This window comes from Halichoeres trimaculatus, unplaced genomic scaffold (assembly GCF_033239565.1).
Source record: "Halichoeres trimaculatus isolate MK-OKI-2021-1 unplaced genomic scaffold, fHalTri1.1 fHalTri1_scaffold_16, whole genome shotgun sequence".
Lineage (NCBI taxonomy): Eukaryota > Metazoa > Chordata > Actinopteri > Labriformes > Labridae > Halichoeres > Halichoeres trimaculatus.
In genome coordinates, this window is record NW_027437194.1 from 18,439,115 (window position 1) to 18,458,197 (window position 19,083).

At 40.3% G+C, this 19,083-nt stretch overlaps 1 protein-coding gene across 8 annotated transcripts in view; it reads right to left on the reverse strand.

The window, feature by feature from the left end:
• The window catches only part of sema4d (sema domain, immunoglobulin domain (Ig), transmembrane domain (TM) and short cytoplasmic domain, (semaphorin) 4D), a 55,734-nt gene that overhangs the window by 26,506 nt on the left and 10,145 nt on the right, over positions 1–19,083 (reverse strand). For 6 of the 8 annotated variants that reach the window (XM_074690122.1, XM_074690121.1, XM_074690123.1 and 3 more), the window contains exon 2: positions 13,674–13,789. In XM_074690122.1, the coding sequence (XP_074546223.1) occupies positions 13,674–13,711 (38 nt within the window). In that variant the 5' untranslated portion in view covers positions 13,712–13,789. Of the gene's footprint in view, positions 1–5,412; positions 5,470–13,673; positions 13,790–19,083 lie in introns of all 8 variants that reach the window. The other 2 variants (XM_074690119.1, XM_074690120.1) reach the window with 1 other exon arrangement.

A 19,083-nucleotide genomic window follows, 5' to 3' on the forward strand; every position in this document is an offset into this window, starting at 1 on the left:
AAGGGTATATTTAGTCTGTCGATGGCAAGCTTTTTAAAAACAACACGCCCTTTTCCCTGAGTCACATGGCTCTGAAGGAGCTGAAAAACTTGCCTATAAACGCACGGACCAGTGAAGTACGCTCAGCAGAGGAACAAGGAGTGCTGTGTGGTGTTCCCCTCTCTTCCTGCTAAATATGCCTCTGTAGTTTAACATGAAAACATAATCACCAGGCGCTTTTTATTCTAATTTAAAGGAAGGAAATAAGTGGAGGAGTTTCACTGTGAACATCTGTGAGAGCTAACAATGAGGATATCCCAGGAAAGTGGCCTCGTATACAATACATGCTCCTCTGATGTCATCCTCACGAGTACACAACTTTTAAACCACTTCTAAGCCAGTTTTCTGCATTTTTGTTCTGATTTCTCCAGACAAATGAGGTTTGAGGCTTTTAAAAGGCTGTCATGTGAGATTTTCCTGTGTTATGAGGTGTGTTAAGAGTGGTTTCACTTCTCCTAATGTATTGGGAAGACAATCATGCCCGCAGCGGTTTTAAATCTTTAAACTCATTCAATATTAAGGATCAGATATCCTGTAGTGTCGGGGGAACCCTGAGGACAGCCCAGCACACACTCATTGTGGATCGTCTCATTGAAAGGATGATAGCCAAGCTGGCTGAAGAGGGATGCACATCAGACACAGCCATAGCAAATGTTGTAGATTTTAAAATTAGATGGACTCAAAACTTGCCTTGACACCTTAATTTTTTTTTAAAATAGCTACTGCTATGGATGTACCAGCTAAGTAGCAGGCATCATTTAGCCTGATGACTGTCAAAGCTTCTTCTCCTTCCATCTGCCATGTTTGTTTTTTGTAGCCTGTAATCTTGAGAGATTTTATGGGACTTCCACTTTTATGAGTCAGGACTACAGATAATGTGGACGCAGGGTCCATGATGTCATCCATCTGTTTCTGATAGAGTTTTGAAACCTATTATCGTTGATAGGGGCCATCTTAGGAATGCCAAACTCAACCTAGCTTTTTTTCTGTAGGTGTAGAGAGCTATCAGTCCCATCCCAGGATTAGCAGATTAGCATCAAGTACAGAAATGACAGAGTGGGACTGTCCACACAGCTGTCTGTTAAAAAGCCAGCCCACCACTGGACTAAAATTCACTTTTTATCCATGAAAAGTTAAATTAAGAAGTAAAACCCTTCACCAACACGTCACTGATTAGGGTCCTTCACTCGGTTGGAAACGTATCGCTAGCTCGTATCCCTGAAAAACAACTTGCATGTAAAAGAAACCAAACCGAAAAGTGTCGCCCCCAAGTGGTTCCATTTGGCACTGTCATCAAATTTCCATAGACATTTTGACTGTTACAGCACGTACAGAGTATACTATCAGAGCAATGAGCCTTTCATACGCAAGCTGTTTTATGAACCAGGCTGTTTACATACTTACTTCTACTGTAAAGATCAGCTTTTTTGTATTGGTGTGTATGTGGTTTTTGCTATTTGTGAGGCCACCCTCAAGTGGACACTCGAAGAACTGCAGTTTTTAGCACTTTCATAGTGGCTACATATTTCTAAAGACTGGGACTCGAGTCTTTGTCAGGACCCTATCAGTGAACGTTAACAGTGTTCTCAAGATTTCAAAAAGGGATGAGTCATGACTTTTGAATAGACGAACAGTCATTAACTCATTAAAAGAAAAAAAAAAGAATTAATGCGACTTTTATCTTGACTGAGAAATATATGTTTTATATTTTTACCAGAACCTGGCTTTAGTGCTGTGAAGCTGGCACATGGTAGCTTAGTTCATATGGAAGCCTCCATTATCTGAAAGCTGTTTGCTAACTGTCATTTAATTACAGAAGGGAAAGAAAAAAGGGTACCAGTAAAAGAAGTGTGGTTCTATGACATTCAGGACCAGAGATTGAAGAAATACTGGTCAGCTGTCGAAGAGTTGTATAAGGAACTCAGACAAAATTAAGGTCAAGTCCAAGCTTGACAGAGTCAAATTAACGCACCATAAGTCTTCAGCAACTGCTGTGCTCAGGGAGTGTTGCACCCAGCAGAAGGGTAGCTCTTTAATCTGATCCTCTGTGAGGATCCTGCATACGGCTCTAATGCAGCATTAAAAGCCCTTTTGTTTTTTTATCTTGTGGTGAATATTTGTGGATCATTAGTCCGGGTCAAATAGAAACCACCACTCACAGCAAAGTAATAAACCTTTCACTTCATGAAGCTTCCTCGAGGCTGCAGCGATGCCAGTGAGGCCTTGGGGCGTATAATGTGGGACTATTTTTGGAAGCTGCCAAAGCCCAGCCGAAGGTCTTGTGGTTCCCAGCTGAAGGCCTCGCGGTCACAAGTCGGTGAATGGTAGTCCCATTGGTAGTAGTTTTTAAAAACAGCAATACAGCACAGAGCAGGTGACTTCAGTGGCCACAGAGGAACAGATCTTCAAAATGAGGGGTTCGAATCAAACAGCGGGGGAAAGGAATATGATTCCCCTCAGACATTTCACAGATTTTTCGCTTGGGGTGATGAAATTACAGGATAAACAGAGAAACAAAACAGCCTTTTAAAAAACAGTCACTAGGCTTTTGCAGCAGTCATGGCACATTTAAAGAGCCATAAACATCAGGGCTATATTTTCTCTCTCCTTTCTGCCTTCAAGAAGGTCTCCTTTCTCCTCTCCTTTTCTCTCAGCACAGTCTTCAGCAGGCACTGATTTCATGGTGGTAATTTTGGTGCAGCAGAGACAAAAACCTCCTTTGGAGTGCTGTGTGAAAACTCAGCCCATCACCCACAGGCTGCCACAACACCAACAGTGTGTCCTCCTGAACTTGGCATACCAGGACATAAAAAACTGATTTCACCGTTTCCTTTAGCACACAGAGAGGGGTGAACGACACAAAGGGCTCATCTTAAACTTTAAGCACTTATCACATGGACGCCTTGTGATGTGGCTGACAGAATTAGGGCACACTTCCGTCCTTAAGGTGATAAAAGGCAACGAGAAACCCAATACCCTGAATAAGTACAATAACAAATAAAACAGATCCGTCATAAAAGTAATTGGAGAAGAAATGCAGCAGCTCTGATGAAATTCATGGACTGGGAAACAGGTGTTGGCTTCAGCACAACATTTGCTAAGCCTCTTCTTCCTTAGTTATACTTGCTTTGCATGCCAAACATTCTTGCACGCTACATACGCAACTCACAACAACAGAAGAAGATTAAACACTTGAAGTCAAAAGTAATTTAAGAGACAATGACTTCTTGATTTTCGACTCAAGGAAGTCAAAGCTGGTGACTTATTTGTGGCAGATGGAGGGAGGTTTGTCAGCTCAAGGTATGACTTTCATTCCACGTCCAACAGGCTGGGTTGTACCTCTGGTTAAAGAGCTACAACCAAGATGACAGATGGCTTCTTGCAGTGCAGTGCAATTTTGCGGATTTGGATGTAGAAAAAGGTAGATGAAGCCGTTTTCAAGCTGTGTCTGTGCAAACTACCAGAGCGACCCGAAACCAGCACAGGAATGTGAGCATTAAGGACCCAATGCTGGTGGTGCTAGCTCTGCTAATGGTGGCCATGCAAAGCAAATCCACTGATACAATTACCAGTGACTGTTATATGTTTAAAAAACGGGCAAAAGACTTTTTCCAGAATTTGGATAATTTTCTGCAATTCTCTTCTTTTCTTTAAAACGCTGTTTTTCTGTACTGGTTTTAAAAATGGAAAAAACAAAAAAATAATAAAAGATTGTGTCAAAATTGTTTGTGTGATATTTTGATATTAAATGTGAACGTCTCTATATAAAAATTAGACAAATAACTCACATTGAAGGTTTATACAGACATGTTCCTGAGCTTTTTTTTTGTAAGTAACAGATCGCTGACAATCCACTCCATCTTATCCGCGCGCATCTGCGCACTCCCATGTGTTTCAATGAGTTTTGTTTTGTCCACTTTCCTTTTCTTAGGTCCGTTCATCTTTACAGAAAGGCTGATGGGTCAGAGGGTAAAGTAATAGACCTACGCTTCACCTCAACAAAGCCAATGTCTCTACAGTGTGCTATCTAGTGGGAAAACATCAGAATTGCAGGGAAAATAAAACATTAACAAGGTTTATTCATTTAATTTTTTCAAGTTCGGCGGGCCGGATTAAAACGTTTAACGGGCCGCATGTGGCCGCTGGGCCATAGTTTGCCCATGCCTGGTCTAGATAATTTTTCACCTGTTCCCATTTTTTCCAAAGTTAGAGCAGAAGTTTAAACCTTGTTCATGTCACAGTTGGTAGCCACCTAGCATACCTGCAACTCAAACATGCCAATACACAACACAACACAACCAAACTCTCTTAACTCTTTTATTTACTTTTACAACACATCTGACTTGTTAACTGACCGCTAAAAGACACACGGTACTTTAGTTCAAGGTACGACATCGGCACAGCCAGTGATCCCAAACAGCCAAGAAGGCTTACAGCTGTCCTTTTCAGCAGGTTGAGTTCAGACTACAATGCTAACACCTTCACTGATACTCAAAGTCTCGTCGGTTGTCTTTTTGGGTCCTGAAATCCAGAATTCCAGATCAGTCACATCAATGTTTACTCCTTGGCACTGGAAGTACTGTTAAAACGTCATTGGCAGAAATCCAAATCTCTTAGTTTTACCAGATATGAATTTTGTTAGTTTGTTCAGATTAGGGAATTTATTATTGTTTTATTTTTTGCAGATCAGTGGAAGTCAATCAAGGAAATTTAGCTGAAGTTATAGGGAAAAACACATGTTCACTTCATTACTTTGACTTTTACTCTGGTGTGTTTGGTTTATAAGAAAGGCTGACAAAGAAACACCTGCAAACTTCTAAGGGTTTCTGTCACACTCCAAATGTCTCCAGACTGGGAGACATTTGGGCAAGCTGCTGTTGTACTTTGTAACAGTTGCTTGGCTACGATTGGACAATGGAGATTTAAAAAAAAAACAGTCTACACCAGAGAAAAGGCATGAAGTTTGGTGTTCAGTAGGCCGCAGGAGGTAAGCAGCTGTTCATGTGTATTAAGATCTTTAGAGGCAAACAAAACAACAATAAGCGTGGGATTGGTTCCAAGTGATTGAATTTTTGAAAAACAGGGAGAAAAAGAAAATCTTCATTAATTTGATGGATAAAAAGGGGAAAGGGAGAAAAATGTGCACCACAAGCCCCAAAGTAGAGCAGAATCAAACAGAAGTCGTATTGCCCAGGTGTGGTCATGCAGAGGGGAGTCACAAAAGCATCAAAGCCCTGAGGGGAGGAGGTGCAGGTGGGTTGTAGAAGCATGCAGCATTCGTGTTGAAGCATGCAGGGCCGTTGAGCAGCTCATTGTCGGTCTGCACAGCGAAAACAAGGAGGGGGAGGGAGGGAGAGGAGTAGAGTTTCTGACCTGTGGCTCCTTACAAGATGCGACGCTCTTCCTCCGGAGAATTATAAAATCCTCAAGCTAGGGAGGGGGGAGAAGACAGAAAGATCAGACAAGACAGTTCTGTGGAGTGTGTGTGTTTGTCTGCAAGGGGGAGGAGGCAGTGTGTGTGTGTGTTTGTGTGAGTGTGTTAGTGGTCTAGACCTTCAGATAGAACGATGAATCAGTGAAAACATATGTTACATAATAAATCAGCCGTTACAGAACAAGTACACAAACATCCACACAGACACACACTAACATTCAAATGAGTTCAAATGCATTCTGGGAAGACAACATAATTACACAGTGATTTAAACATCCACTGGTGTCATATGATGTCTGTCGGATCACTGACCTTTCATAACCAAGGACACATGAATGAAGAGCAGCCAAATGATAACATTATTTAGTGTGAGAAACCTGAGGCCTGTGTCGCTGTGCTCATTTCCTCCTCTTCCTCCTCCTCCTCCTCCTCATCCTCCACCAGAGATATTCCAGCACAAATGTCCGACCGTGAGCGGCCACGTCTGAGGATCATCCAGATGTAAATACAGAGAAAGCACTCTCCCTCCAGCTCTGTTGAATTAGGTCTGTTCTATGTGGGTTAATCCCCAGAGAGGTCGGCCACTGAAATCCTTAAATCTGCCTAACTTTGATTTTAAGAAGAAGTTGTACGGTTAAGAAAATGATTAATCTGATACTGAAATACAGAAGAATGATGCCCTGAAATGTGCAACATCTTCATTCTACTTAATAATAAAACTTTTCTGAAGATGCAGAATGAGCTTCCTCACGCAAGTCTAAGAAGTGGTTAAAAATATATATATATAAATATTCATATAAATGATGAGTCTTATTATTTTTAATTATGAGAAAAAGTAAACAATCGTTCTATAGTTTGAATAAATCAGACATTAAACTTGAGATACCCAGGTGGTGAGAATAGGGATGGGTACCTTTCACATTTGAAACGATACAGTACAGATGCCCGGTACCTGGTAATTGGTACCGGTAGTCAACGGTACCAATTTTAGGTACTTTTTGTGTTTATGTGTTAAAAACATAAATTTGTTTAATAAAATATATATGTATATATACATTTTTCAAATTTATTCTTCAATATATAACCTTGAAATTTTGTATTCATGTCCAGCATGGAAAATCACCTTTTCTTCCACTCCCTCACAGTCACAAGGATGCATTTAGGTACCTAAACATGGTACCTTTTGATTTTACGTGAATCAATACGCTGTACTTTTGACAGAATTTGGTCGGTACCAATGAAAGTACCTAATTCGGTACCCATCCCTAGGTGAGAAGTACTTTAATTAGGGATGAGTTGCAGTATTCCATCTCTGAATAACCAAATAATCATATAATTGTTTATTAAGAAATAAGAAGTCCAATAGATTTTGTGACTATGATCAGATCTTCAGAATGTATGGAGAGCATCCAAAAGCAAAGTTTGCTTTTGTTTTGTTTCCATGAAAAAGTTGTATGGGGGCTCTACTACATTGCAAACATGGGCAAATAAAACATAAGAAAAGATATAATTTCAAAATTAGATAACCATCAAAATATTTGTTTTTTTGTAAGATTAAAACACTATTCAAGTGTTTTAAAAACTGTCAGTTTAAGTGCATAAAGAAAGAAAAATGTTAATACTACAGATGTTAAGAAGTTATACTTTGGACACTATGTTAAAAACACTGAGCTATATTGCATCTGGTGGTTTAAGAGCCTACACTCAATATTTTGCAGCTTTTTTTCCAAAAGAAACTGTAAAAACAATGTTTATAGATCATTTTTCTTTTCCTTTCTTTGCACTTTTGCTGTGGCGCCAAAAACCTCGCCCTGCTGTTCTCACAAAATATCTTTACATCTTCAACAGTCTGCCCTCAGGGGGAATGAACATGTATAACAACTAGACAAGCTAACCGGCCTGACATCTCCCCCCAAACTGCAAATACTGTATTAATCTCATGCCGTTGCAACAGAAAACATCAGGAGATGACAGAAATTATTCAGATTTATTTTTTTTGGAAACCATTAATGTCTTTGGTGAAAGTTGTGCCAAGCCATGTAGTAGATGTTGGGATATTTCAGTGGCTAAGCAAAACCTTTAATCTGTTGGTAGAGCGACATGGAACATCAGAGGATCACCAAATTTAACCAGCTTACAGCGCGAAACCAGCATCACAGGAGGCGTAAAACCAACACAGAAAAAAACAACCTAAGTTTGATTCTATTCACAAAAACTGTAGAAGAGAGAAAAATCCCTCACCCTATGAAGGACCACATCAGATGCACAACAAAAACTGGGTTTCAGAGCCTTTCAAATTTAGTGCCGTGTCAGCACTCGACTTATGCATCACTAATGAATCAATGCGAGAACAAAGACTTTCTGGAATAATCTGCATCAGCAGCTACAGAACAGCCAGCTGCGGAAAAAAAAGTCTTCAGCTTTCTTTTCGGTTCATGGAAACAAGAGCACGCAAGTCTAAAGGAAAGTAGAAATCTTCTTATGGCCATCGTGACAGATGGTTGGGCCTCCATTCACAACACTTTCCAGTCTGTTCCCTCAGACTGCCTCCCTTTAAAAGCAGGCTGAATACATTCTCCCTGCACAAGTACACAAGCTCCATTCCCACATTCCACCACTGTCCGGCTCTGTTTGAGTGGAAAATACGGGCTTACATATTTACTGTGCCTCCACTGGAGTTCAGTATGTGTAACAGGCCAATTAATGATCCTTCAATAAACTTTAAAACACACTTAAGGTCAATAAAACTCTTAATTATGGACTACATAATGATGATAAACCTTCAAATACCGTCCCAGGACAAGGAGGCAAATCTTTCAGACGCCGAAATGAGGTCACCTAAATCAACCCAAATATCCAGATTCATTAGCATTTGCTTTAAGGGGGGTAAGCTACAGTAATGCAGGCCCCCTGCTCTACTATATATAAAAGAATAATCAGATTATGTTAAGCAGAGATGATACACTGCGACTGAGATCGTCTGTTGTAAGGGAACTGTCCACATTTCTGATGTTCAGTGTTGACCAGTCTTTGCTCTGGTTTATTAAAACAGGACCACAGTCTCATGATGTATTCTGTCTACACGGAGAGTGCTATGTATGCAAGCAAGCACAAACACACAACCCAAGTTCTGCGTCTGACAGCATCAATGGACCGCTGGGGGAAGATGACAGTCGTCTAAGATTGATGCGACGGAGGCCAAAGGTTGCATCCCCCTCGACATCCTTAGGAAACACTCTGACTTGGCTTCCTTCTGCTCCCACAAAACCCACTGACAGCTGATCTAGACTTTTTACTATGCACCCCTGAATCCCAGTGACACCAGTGACACCACGCCTTTAAACGTCTCAATTCAGGACGTCCTGAGTGGGTGTCGGGCCCAGCCATGCCCCCAAACTATGCCCTCGGTTGACACCGAGGTCTGGAGAGGGGACGGAGAGGAAGTGGAGATGTCATGGGTTTGTTTTTTTAATTGATGAGTGGACTTGAATGTGGACTGGGAAAAGCAAGTCTTTTGAAGGCTCTTCAAGCCAGAACAAATTTATTAATAGACCTACTTCAGAAAGCCTGCCTTTGGTAAACATACTGACAGGACCGCTATTGAGCTCAGTCCACTGTGAAACCTGATTTTCCTCTGAGCTGAACAGATTTGAGCTTTGGCTTACAGCAGTATCTTATGACTTAAACTCCATGTTTCAAACCAGTACGCTGTTTCAAACATCAGTCTTCCTGAACCAAATCCCAGCTGTTCAGAATCCAATCCGCCAAACCAATCTATCAATAAAACCTTTGTTCTTCTTGTGTCACTGCTGAGACAAAAGAGCTCAATAACTGTGTGAACTGACTGGAGATGGGTCATGATTTTAGAAGCATCAAATACTCGTTAATTTATTAAAATTCAAGTTTTTATTCTGAATCTTAACTCTTTAAAATAGTAAAAATTTTATCGTTTTTACCAGCGCCTGGTTGTAATACAGTATTCCTGCTAGACGGCAGTTATAGCATATCTGAAAGGTGTTTACAAACTGTACTACTCAACTGGAGAATAAGAAGAGGAAGTGACTTAAATAGTAAAAGAAGAAGAAAAGATTTGCCTCATTCGTTAGCATCACACAAACAATGGCACAATTGCCGAGACAAACATTACTAATACCCACTCTTCAAAGTCAACAAACTGCCGAATTAGCACCACTATCTAGTCTACTGATAGAAATTTAGCTTGAAATGCTCATCCCTTAAACTGACATCAGTCCAGTGGCACCATCTGGAAATGTTTGGCCAGCCTTTGTTTTTTAATTCTTGTTAGTGTAACTTTGACAAAGAGGTAGACAGTAAGTCTTTGAGAGTCCAAACAAGTCTGTTTTGGCTACGCTCTCAGTAATCACTGAATGTAAACATTGAGCCTCTGCTAAAGTTAAAGTCTGTAATAGCTAACAGTAACATAGCTACTGCAGAGCCCATTGTGCTCTATGTTGAATGTTTGTGAACCATCATGTGGTTTCTTGGATTGATCCACTCTAGAGAATGGTTGAGATTTCTGATATCATCGTAACTGTTTAACTCTTTTATCAAAGAGGAAATAATTTTTTATTATCTCCTCTAAAATGTATGTTTTTAAATGGTTAACTTATATCCGAGTCTAACTAACCTACAACAACTTTGCACTGAATTGATATCTATCTCCTTTTGTCTAGGGGGAAGGAACTATTCAAACAATTGGGTAAGAGTTAGTGGTAACCATTGAACAGTATTTTTTTTTCCTTTTATCTATTTTCTTATTTTTGTTTTTTTGGGGGGTGGGGAGGTGGGGGGTGGGGTGAGAAATACTCTTTTCGAAAACTGACATCAAACCAGCTGCACGACAAAGAAATATTTTGTTAGCTTTCATCACCTACTTCTTGTTTTAGTGCAATTTTAACAAAGAGGTATAGAAGTTAAGGTTTTTGAAAGCTGTAAGAAGTCTATTTTGGTGAAGATTTGGAAAATAATTGAATGTTATCATTAAGCCTGACCTGAAGTTTCAGTAATAGCTAGCTGACATGTGAAAACACTGGCAGACAGTGGTTGTAGCGCATCGGAAAGCTGTTTGCTGTTTGTGAGATTCACAACTCAAGAAAAACAGAGACTTCTGCAGTAACAAAGAGCTCTGGGAGGAACTTTTACAAAAATTAAATTAAAGTAGAATCTAAAAACAACCTTTACTAATACAACTTTACTTCCTCATAAAAGACTACTCTATGGCTATATGGAAGGCTAAATTTATAGATTCTTATTGGATTGATCAGGAACAGGGATCAGTAAACCCTGTTTCAAACAAAGCAATCTCTAAAGTCAAATGTCTCATGGGAGCAATTCTGGACAAATCATCTGTGACTTGGGCACGTTGCTGACATACATGCAGCTTTCTGTAAGTGCCATTAACAAAAGCCTAAACCAGTCTCTGTAATGGTTTTTAATCCTGACTCCCTTGAGACTGACATGAACACAGACACATGAGGGACCTTGACTGATGCACACACACAAAGCAAACTGATACAGAGAGGGCTGGGAAGAGGCCTCTCATCTCTGTGACAGTGTGGTCGTTCCTGTAAAAGCCCCCCTACCCAACCCCACCCAACACACACACACAGGCACAAACTCATGTACAACCACCCACACTGTCCATCTCCAAACATCCCAAGTCTCTGACAGGCCTGTCAGCGTGCACCACCACTACAGGTGGGGGAGGGAAGGAAAAATGAGAGAAAGAAAACAGAGGTTTGCCATGAGAGAGGATATTCGAGCGTGCAAATTCAGAGAGGACAAAAGACGAATGAAGAAGGAGTGGGAGGAGGATTCTCCTTATGGAAAAACGAGATGAAAACGGCTGCGTACAGAGTAAGGGATGTATGGTTTGAGGGCTCATGGAGAAGCATCTTGCTTTTGTTTTTCATGTTTTTCCCTAATGTGCTGAGACAAACAGGGTCCCACATGTTTTGCTTTTGGGCTTCTCACTTCTTTAGGCCTTTTTTATTTCTTAGGTGCATATTTTCATTCCACTACACTGTGTTCCTGTCCTACTTTCCCACATGATGCAACACACCAAGTCCTGGTGTAAACAGAAGTAGGTGAAATTCCCTCTTGGTTTAATCCTATATGAAGGGTGCATGAGCCCTTTACTTTGCGCACACACACACACACACACCAAACACACACACACACACACACACACACACACACACACACACACACACACACACACACACACACACACACACACACACACACACACACACACACACACAGGCACACCCGCATAAAGAAGTGTATTCAAAAGGATTATGCAGGCTTGAATTTGAACAAAAAGAATCCCAAACTACAAGCACGACAGAGCAAATCTGGCTTTAGAAAGTTTCCTCAGAGCATCCTGGTACAGACGGATTATCAGCTCCTGAATCAACGGCAACATCTGCATAAAAAACATCCACACACAACTGTTTTAAGAAACAAAAGCGAAGGCAATTGCGTGTTTTTTGTTAGTAAATGTGGAATCAAAGGGTTCTTCTTGTTCTGGATGTTTCTGGGAAAAACGACTGGAATGCATGAATCGAGAGGAATGTCCTCTGATATCCTGCTATGTGCAAATGTTTGCTCATGTCCGAGCTCGAGAAAATAAGAGGGGGAGTGTTGGAGAGAAAATAAGTGGCCGTCTTCTTCTGCTTTTGCTTTTGTATGAATCTTAAGTAGTCCCATGTCGAGGGAGGCTTTGTTCGCCGTCACCATCGGGGGGCACGTCCTCCAACTTTTCCCCTCACTTCCCTTTTGGCGTAACATTTATCATTCTCCCCCAGCGGACAATCATCCTACAACATGGACTAGCATCAGACGCACAATAAAGTCCCGCCCTCCCCCCTTTGGCCCCTCTTTCTGGTTACCAGGAGACCTTTCATCCAATGGGACAGCTTGTCAACAACATCATCACTTACTTAGAAACTTTCTCTTTAAGCTCTCTTTGATTTGGTGCAGCGGAGGCTTATTAAGCTGCAACTCGTCCTCAAATAAACATTTTTTCTCCTTTCAAGCTGCATCCAAGAACACTTAAAAAAAAATCCAAGATTTAGCGTCTGGCACTGCAAAAATTGCAATGCATGCTTAAGGGAACGGCTGAAGTGGTACAACCTTCTAATTTGCAAGAGAAATTCCCCTCTGGGCAAATATAGCATTATACAGCCCTGCTTACCAGCTACACTCTTATGCTGACATTATGGAGTGCTAATGTTAGCTTAAAGAGCTACCCTGAGGCCTGAGTGACTCACCAGGCCTTCTTTCCCCTTTCTGCCCTTCACAATGCCAGACAGGTGCATTAGCAATGAGAGGAAGGATGACGGAGGTTGACTAAGTGCATTCAAACACTGAATCACATCCTTTCCTCAGAGCCTCTACCAACTGCATAGCAACCATCACAAAGTCCTGCACAAGCAATCATTATCAGCAATGATTCAGCACAGGAGTCTGAAAACAGCCACTTTCTTTTGTTTTGTTCTGAGCCAAACTTTTTTTTACAGCTCATAAAAGGTTGGACTTGACCGCTTTGGCACCTATCCCTTTCAGCTGACTGCCTTGTTCCACTTATTCCGCTTATTATGGCTCCTGACAGCAGATTATTTTGCCTACTGAACCCCAAACCTCCACACTCTATGGATAAAATTCAAAAGAATCAGCAAAGAGACAATGATGAGTTGACAAAAGAGACAAAAAGAGAGATAGGGAGCGTGGAGAAATAAAAGGAGGCAAAAGAAAAAAAACAGAATGAGAACAGAGAAGGAGCAGAGGGACAGGTTGGGTTTTGTGAGCGAAATAAAGAGCAGCTAACAGCAGCAGCAACATACCAGCACAGTGAGTGCGAATGCAAATCAGCCCTGATGCAAATGTCATACGTCTTCAGGGGGCAAAACAGACTGTCTTTATACTGGCTCCACCCGGCCCCCCAACACAACACACTTCTCTCTGTGCAATCACCAAACCCCCACAACGCTCCTCCGATGCTCCAGTCCTGCACTGAAACACAAACACTTCCAGGAGCGATAGAAGTGTAATCACATCATCTTCTTGTTTCACACTAAACAAAAGGCCAGAGTACAGTGGGCTCTTTGCACACACACACAGACACACACAAACGCACTCACACACACAAACAATTCTAAAAAGATCAATCACTTACTTGTCTGTCATGGCGTCGGCCAGCGAATACTGATTCATTAAAACTGCTTTTTACTTTGAGCCACACAGCTGGAAATGGTTGATGGAGAAGCCCAGGGAAGGGTGAGAACAGCAGGTCTGTGGAAGAAAGGAAATTAATAAATCAACGCTGGTGGACAAAGCCTGTCCTGCAATCCAGGTAACAACAGCACAATAACAATATTGAGGGCTTCAGTTTGCTGCTCATTTTTCAAACAAGTATGCTTATAAGAAAATGATTAATAGCCTCACTAACCATGGATAGGAGGGTGTTTCATGAACTGTATACATAACCTTTTTTCCAATAAAATCATAATTGGATGAGTATTTTGAAACAACTGTCTTTAAATGGTGGTCTGACAGTACAAGAGTATGCCAGGGCCACTAAAAAATACATTTTCTGAAGTAAAGCCAGGATTTTTTTTTCCACTGACTTATTTTAAAGGTCTGACTTTTCTCAAAATCTGAGAAAAAAAATCAATTCTCAAACTTATGGTTTCTGAAAAAAATGAAGAAATTAAAGTTTATCAGAATAAGAACCTCATTTTAAGAAAATCAACTTAAACTAAGATTTAAGCTAATTTATTGACGAAAGTTCTTCATTTTGTGGAAAAAGTGGAATCTGAACTTAAATCTAAGAAATTTCAATAAATCACAATCCAAAGTGTAGAGGTGTCCCAGACCGATATTGATATCTGATATCGGTCCGATATCAGCAAAAAAACAAGTATTGGTATCGTATCGGAATACATCTAAAATCTCCGATATAAGCAGTTTCTGTTACCCAGTGGTTAATAATAAATGGATCAGTTTTTCCTCATACCTACTGTTGCCGACTACTGATCTTTGTTTGAATAATATCACTTAATCAAGCCTTTTCTAACATGATACATACAACAAAATAAGTAATGAAAGTATGTATGTTTAATGCTGATATCGTACCGGATTAATATCGGTATCGGCCAATACTCAATGCTGCAGTATCGGTATCGTATCGAAAGTGAAAATGTAATATCGGGACATCTCTACCAAAGTGTAAACTATATATTGAAAATTAATTGAAATTTTGACTTTAATCTCAGAATCTCTTGAATTTAATCCCTGAATCTTGTGAAAAAGTTGTAATCCTGGCTTAAATCTGAGGATGGAAAAAAAAACAAATTCTGACTGTAACCTAGGAGTCAAAATAAAAATAAAAATTTAACTCTTATCCCGGAGTCGGAAAAAAATCACAATTCCGCCTTTAATTTAGGAACACAAAATTATGTTGGAATTCAGTCTTAGATCACAGAATCTTGTGAAGAAAAATCTTAATTTTAACTCAAATCTAAGAACCCCTAATATATCGAAATGGTCATGTCCTTTTTTTCATATCTGAAGAAAATTGGCATTTTTCCATTTTTTTTTATCACAGATCTGAAAAAAGGTCAGCAGCCTGTTTTTTTTAGCCAGAATGTTGCTTATCTTATGTAGTTTTTGGTTTCCTTTTAATCATCCATACAACAATAAGCCAGGTACCATTCTTGCATCTGTTGTTATGCCAGTTAGAATCCTTTGAGGATGAGGCAGACTTATCATTCAGGATCCTGCTCACCCTGTCAGAGATTCTTGTTTGCATTATCCCCACACACTTCAAGGCAGTGAAAAACATGTTTTGTTGTTTTTGGTTTATTATTTTGTCAGATGCATATCAGTCAAAAATGTCCGTTACAGCAAAAGTGACACAAGTGCTTCTGCTCACACATGAACGCTTAAAAATAAAAACCTTTAAACAACAGCACCTCAAGTCTGCACTGCTTTGTCTGAGACCTTCTGGGTGGTAACTGCTTGTCTTTTGGAAAAGAAAAGAAGCATGAGCAGCAATTTGAGTCTGTTTCATTACTGGTCTGAAACTCTTCACAGCACTCTTCACACAACAATTATAAATGAAGCAGATTAATACTGAGAATACATGAGCTATTGAATGTGTAATTTGATAGATCTTGTAAAGGAGATTTTATCATAAGTGTAAGCACATTCTTTTGTTTGCTTGTATGTAGGTCAGACAACTAGACAATTCACTGCTCTGATGAGAAACAAAAGATGAGAGCTAATCACTTCTATTGTGACGTAAGCCAAGCATCAAACGTGTCCAGTTTTCAGGCCCTCGTCCAGACTGGGAGGACAGAGAACTTTGCTGACATGCTTCACTTGCTCACAATTAGCCGAGCAAGGCCCAGGTCTCCTTCAGCTTTCTGGGGGATACTGTTACCATAGTTACCAAGGCAGCCAACCAGCCAGCCAGCCAGTCAGCTAGCATAAATAGAAGTGCACCAAGAAATCCTCTGGGCGGTGAGGAGACAGTGTGAATCCAAAGCACAGATTAAGAATGCGTCGTCTGTGATTAAGGAGCAGTGATGACAGTCTCGGATCAGTGCAGCAAGAAAACAAAATCAACAAAAGGAATCATTCACAGGAATCGATCAACACGCCTGGTGCATGTTCAGGGATGCACATAAATCAGCAGATGTTCACTGTCAGCATCCTGAATTTTTTATTTTAATGAGGAGATGAGACGAGTCGCATCCTGTGTCCTGCTGAGTGTCTACCAATCTCCAAAAGCCGTCAGATTATCTGCCTTTAAACGATTACGATGGCAGCACATTACTTTCCTAGATTATACCCTCTAATGTGTTAACACACACACACAGATGTGACTTTTGGGAGTAGGATTTAGGTTCTTACAGCAGATAAAGGTTTGATAGAAATTCACGCAATGTCAAGTCGTCATAATGGACCTGAAGCTTTTGGAATCATATGTTTTACCTCCAAATCATGGAAGTTAATAATCCAGAACTGATTAACTAAAGAAGACTTAATGGTTTTAGAGCTGTCAGTGAAGGGAACCAGAGGGTGAGGAGAGGCTCTCCACTCCACCCAATCCCATCAGCATCAAACTCAGACAGACAGACACCAGCCTGGGAGGCAGAGAGAGCGACAGTCTGTCTGCTGATGTGCCCGCTCCTTCCTTCACCTTTTCCAACCATTAACTCTGATAAATGGAACAGGGCAGTCATCATTTCTGTTGCTTCGGCTCCAAGTCTCACCTGTTTCATTCATTTCATGTCTTTGAACGGCTAACTGAGCTTGTCTGTGTGTCTGTTTGCAGCACAGAAACATGCATTAACAGTATACAGCAAAGTAATCTCTGGTAATCGCTTTAGTTCCATTTCCTCCGCTCTGTCAGGCTCTGTGTTTGTGGGAAATTATTTCAAAAGGAGGAAAAGCTACAACACGATTTAGTGTCAGAGAAACTCGAGCGTACATCCACCTAAGCAAGACAACTTTAGGGAAATCAACCCTTTTCTGTTGTTTGTATGAGAGTCCTGCCTCCTCAAGCAAACAGTAATACTGAGCATCAGCAGTGAAGCTATTTGCAGCAGAGTGGAGACAGAGGCCCACTCAGAGTCAGAAGAACAGAGCTCTGCAAAGTGAAACAGCAGCACTTCAACAGAAACATCAGTATAGTGCTGGGCGATATGACTTAAAATCAATATCAGGATTAATTGAAGATTTTACTTCATGTATCCTATCTCATAAGCCTGTAAGATTTGTACCGTAATGCCAGGACATTTTATCCACAAAGAGTCCTGTGTTTGTGATTTATAATGACTGACGTAAACACATAGATTAGCTTGAGCATAGGGCTAAAAAGATTTGAGTTCAACTCTGTCTATAACTATTAAGCCTTTCAAGAAGTGCAAAAAAGTTGCAGTTCCTCAAGCGTCCACATGAGGCTGGCTGCAAAAACACCAGTAACCAAATACACATTAATACAAAAAGGCAGATTTTAACAGCAACAATAAACGCGTTTATAGCCTGGTTCAAGCAACAGTTTGGGTCTGAACAGCTCATTCTGTATCAGCACACACTATAGGTTGGTGGATTTTTTTATCCATATAAGGGCAGACAAGACAGATGAGCAGAACCACAGAAGCTCTTTATCTCATCCAATCTTAAACAAATCCAGGTTGCGTTCGGCATTTCCCGTACGGCCGATGTTGACAATGTGCTTCAAAATAGGGATGCACGATATTGGATTTTTGCCGGTATATCGAAACCCCTTTTGGCCGATACCGATAATCACAAGTTTGTTTGTTTTTTTCACTGTAAAGAAAGCTAAGTCTATCCTGTACTAGAATTTATATGTTACTCTTATTGTGACGGTCTTATTTGTTTAAGAAACACACATAAAACAAGACAAAAAACATTTGATTTTACCATAAATAACAAAAGTATTATTTTTTCAAACTCAAGACATTCAGTATTGAAATACAGAAAAATAATTTCTTTAGATCACATGAACTTTAAATGTACAATGCATTTTTAAACATAACCAAGTTGCATTTGATTATTTTAGAGCTACTGTAACAACCTGGTGACAGACACAGAGCTCTGCAGTGCAAATAAATGAAGTGCTACATTTTATTTAAGGAGCTTATTTTTCAGATGGAAAATAATAATAATCCTAACTGAATAGCTTCTTATCAGCTGTGCATATCGGCAGAAATTTTCATATCTGCCGATACCAATAAACGTGTTTTTAAGCTTTTATCAGCCGATACCGATATTGTGCCGATAATATCGTGCATCCCTACTTCAAAACTTTGTATTATAAACAAATGGGTGATGTCACAGAGACTGCATCCGTTATGTTGGTGTAGAAAACAGGAAAGGTAATTTTTTCCATCTTTTTAGTGGATGTGTTATCACCGTTGTGGAAGCACATGAAGCTCGAAGTTTATCAGTCCCACTTTAGGCAATGCATAGGACATTTTTCTTTACCGTAATTCAGGTGTTAAAACAGTTTGGTGGAATTATTTTTAGTCACTGAAACTGTTTCGAAGCACTAATGTGTCCAATCATCAAACTGCTTCATTTGTCAGTTGGCTTGGTGTTTGAGTTCCCTCCCAAAGTATAGTATGTTTTTGAGGGAACAGCACTAACAACATTTTCAAATTAATCAATGACAAACTGAAATTGGCAAGATTTCTTTAAATTTGGAGGTTTTTTAATTTGTACCAATAAATTGCCAGGCTCTACATCTTTCATCGAAAGCAACACTGGCAAATCATTAAACCAGCAATGAAGACTGTCAGATCCCAGTGGAAGGGGAGAAACTTGTGGCATGCAAAAGCAGAACCTGAAAATGTCCAAGCAGGGAGGGAAACGCCTCTCCTTCCCCTCTCAAGAGAGATTTATGAACTCCTGACAACAGCCAGCCAAGGGAGGACAAACTCTTTCCACATCCAAAGCCCAACAGACACTGCGCTACTCGTTTGATGTTGTATGTGGCGTTAAATCATGGAGCACACTTTAAACGTGTCCTGCCTGCGATGCCAGAACTGTAGGTT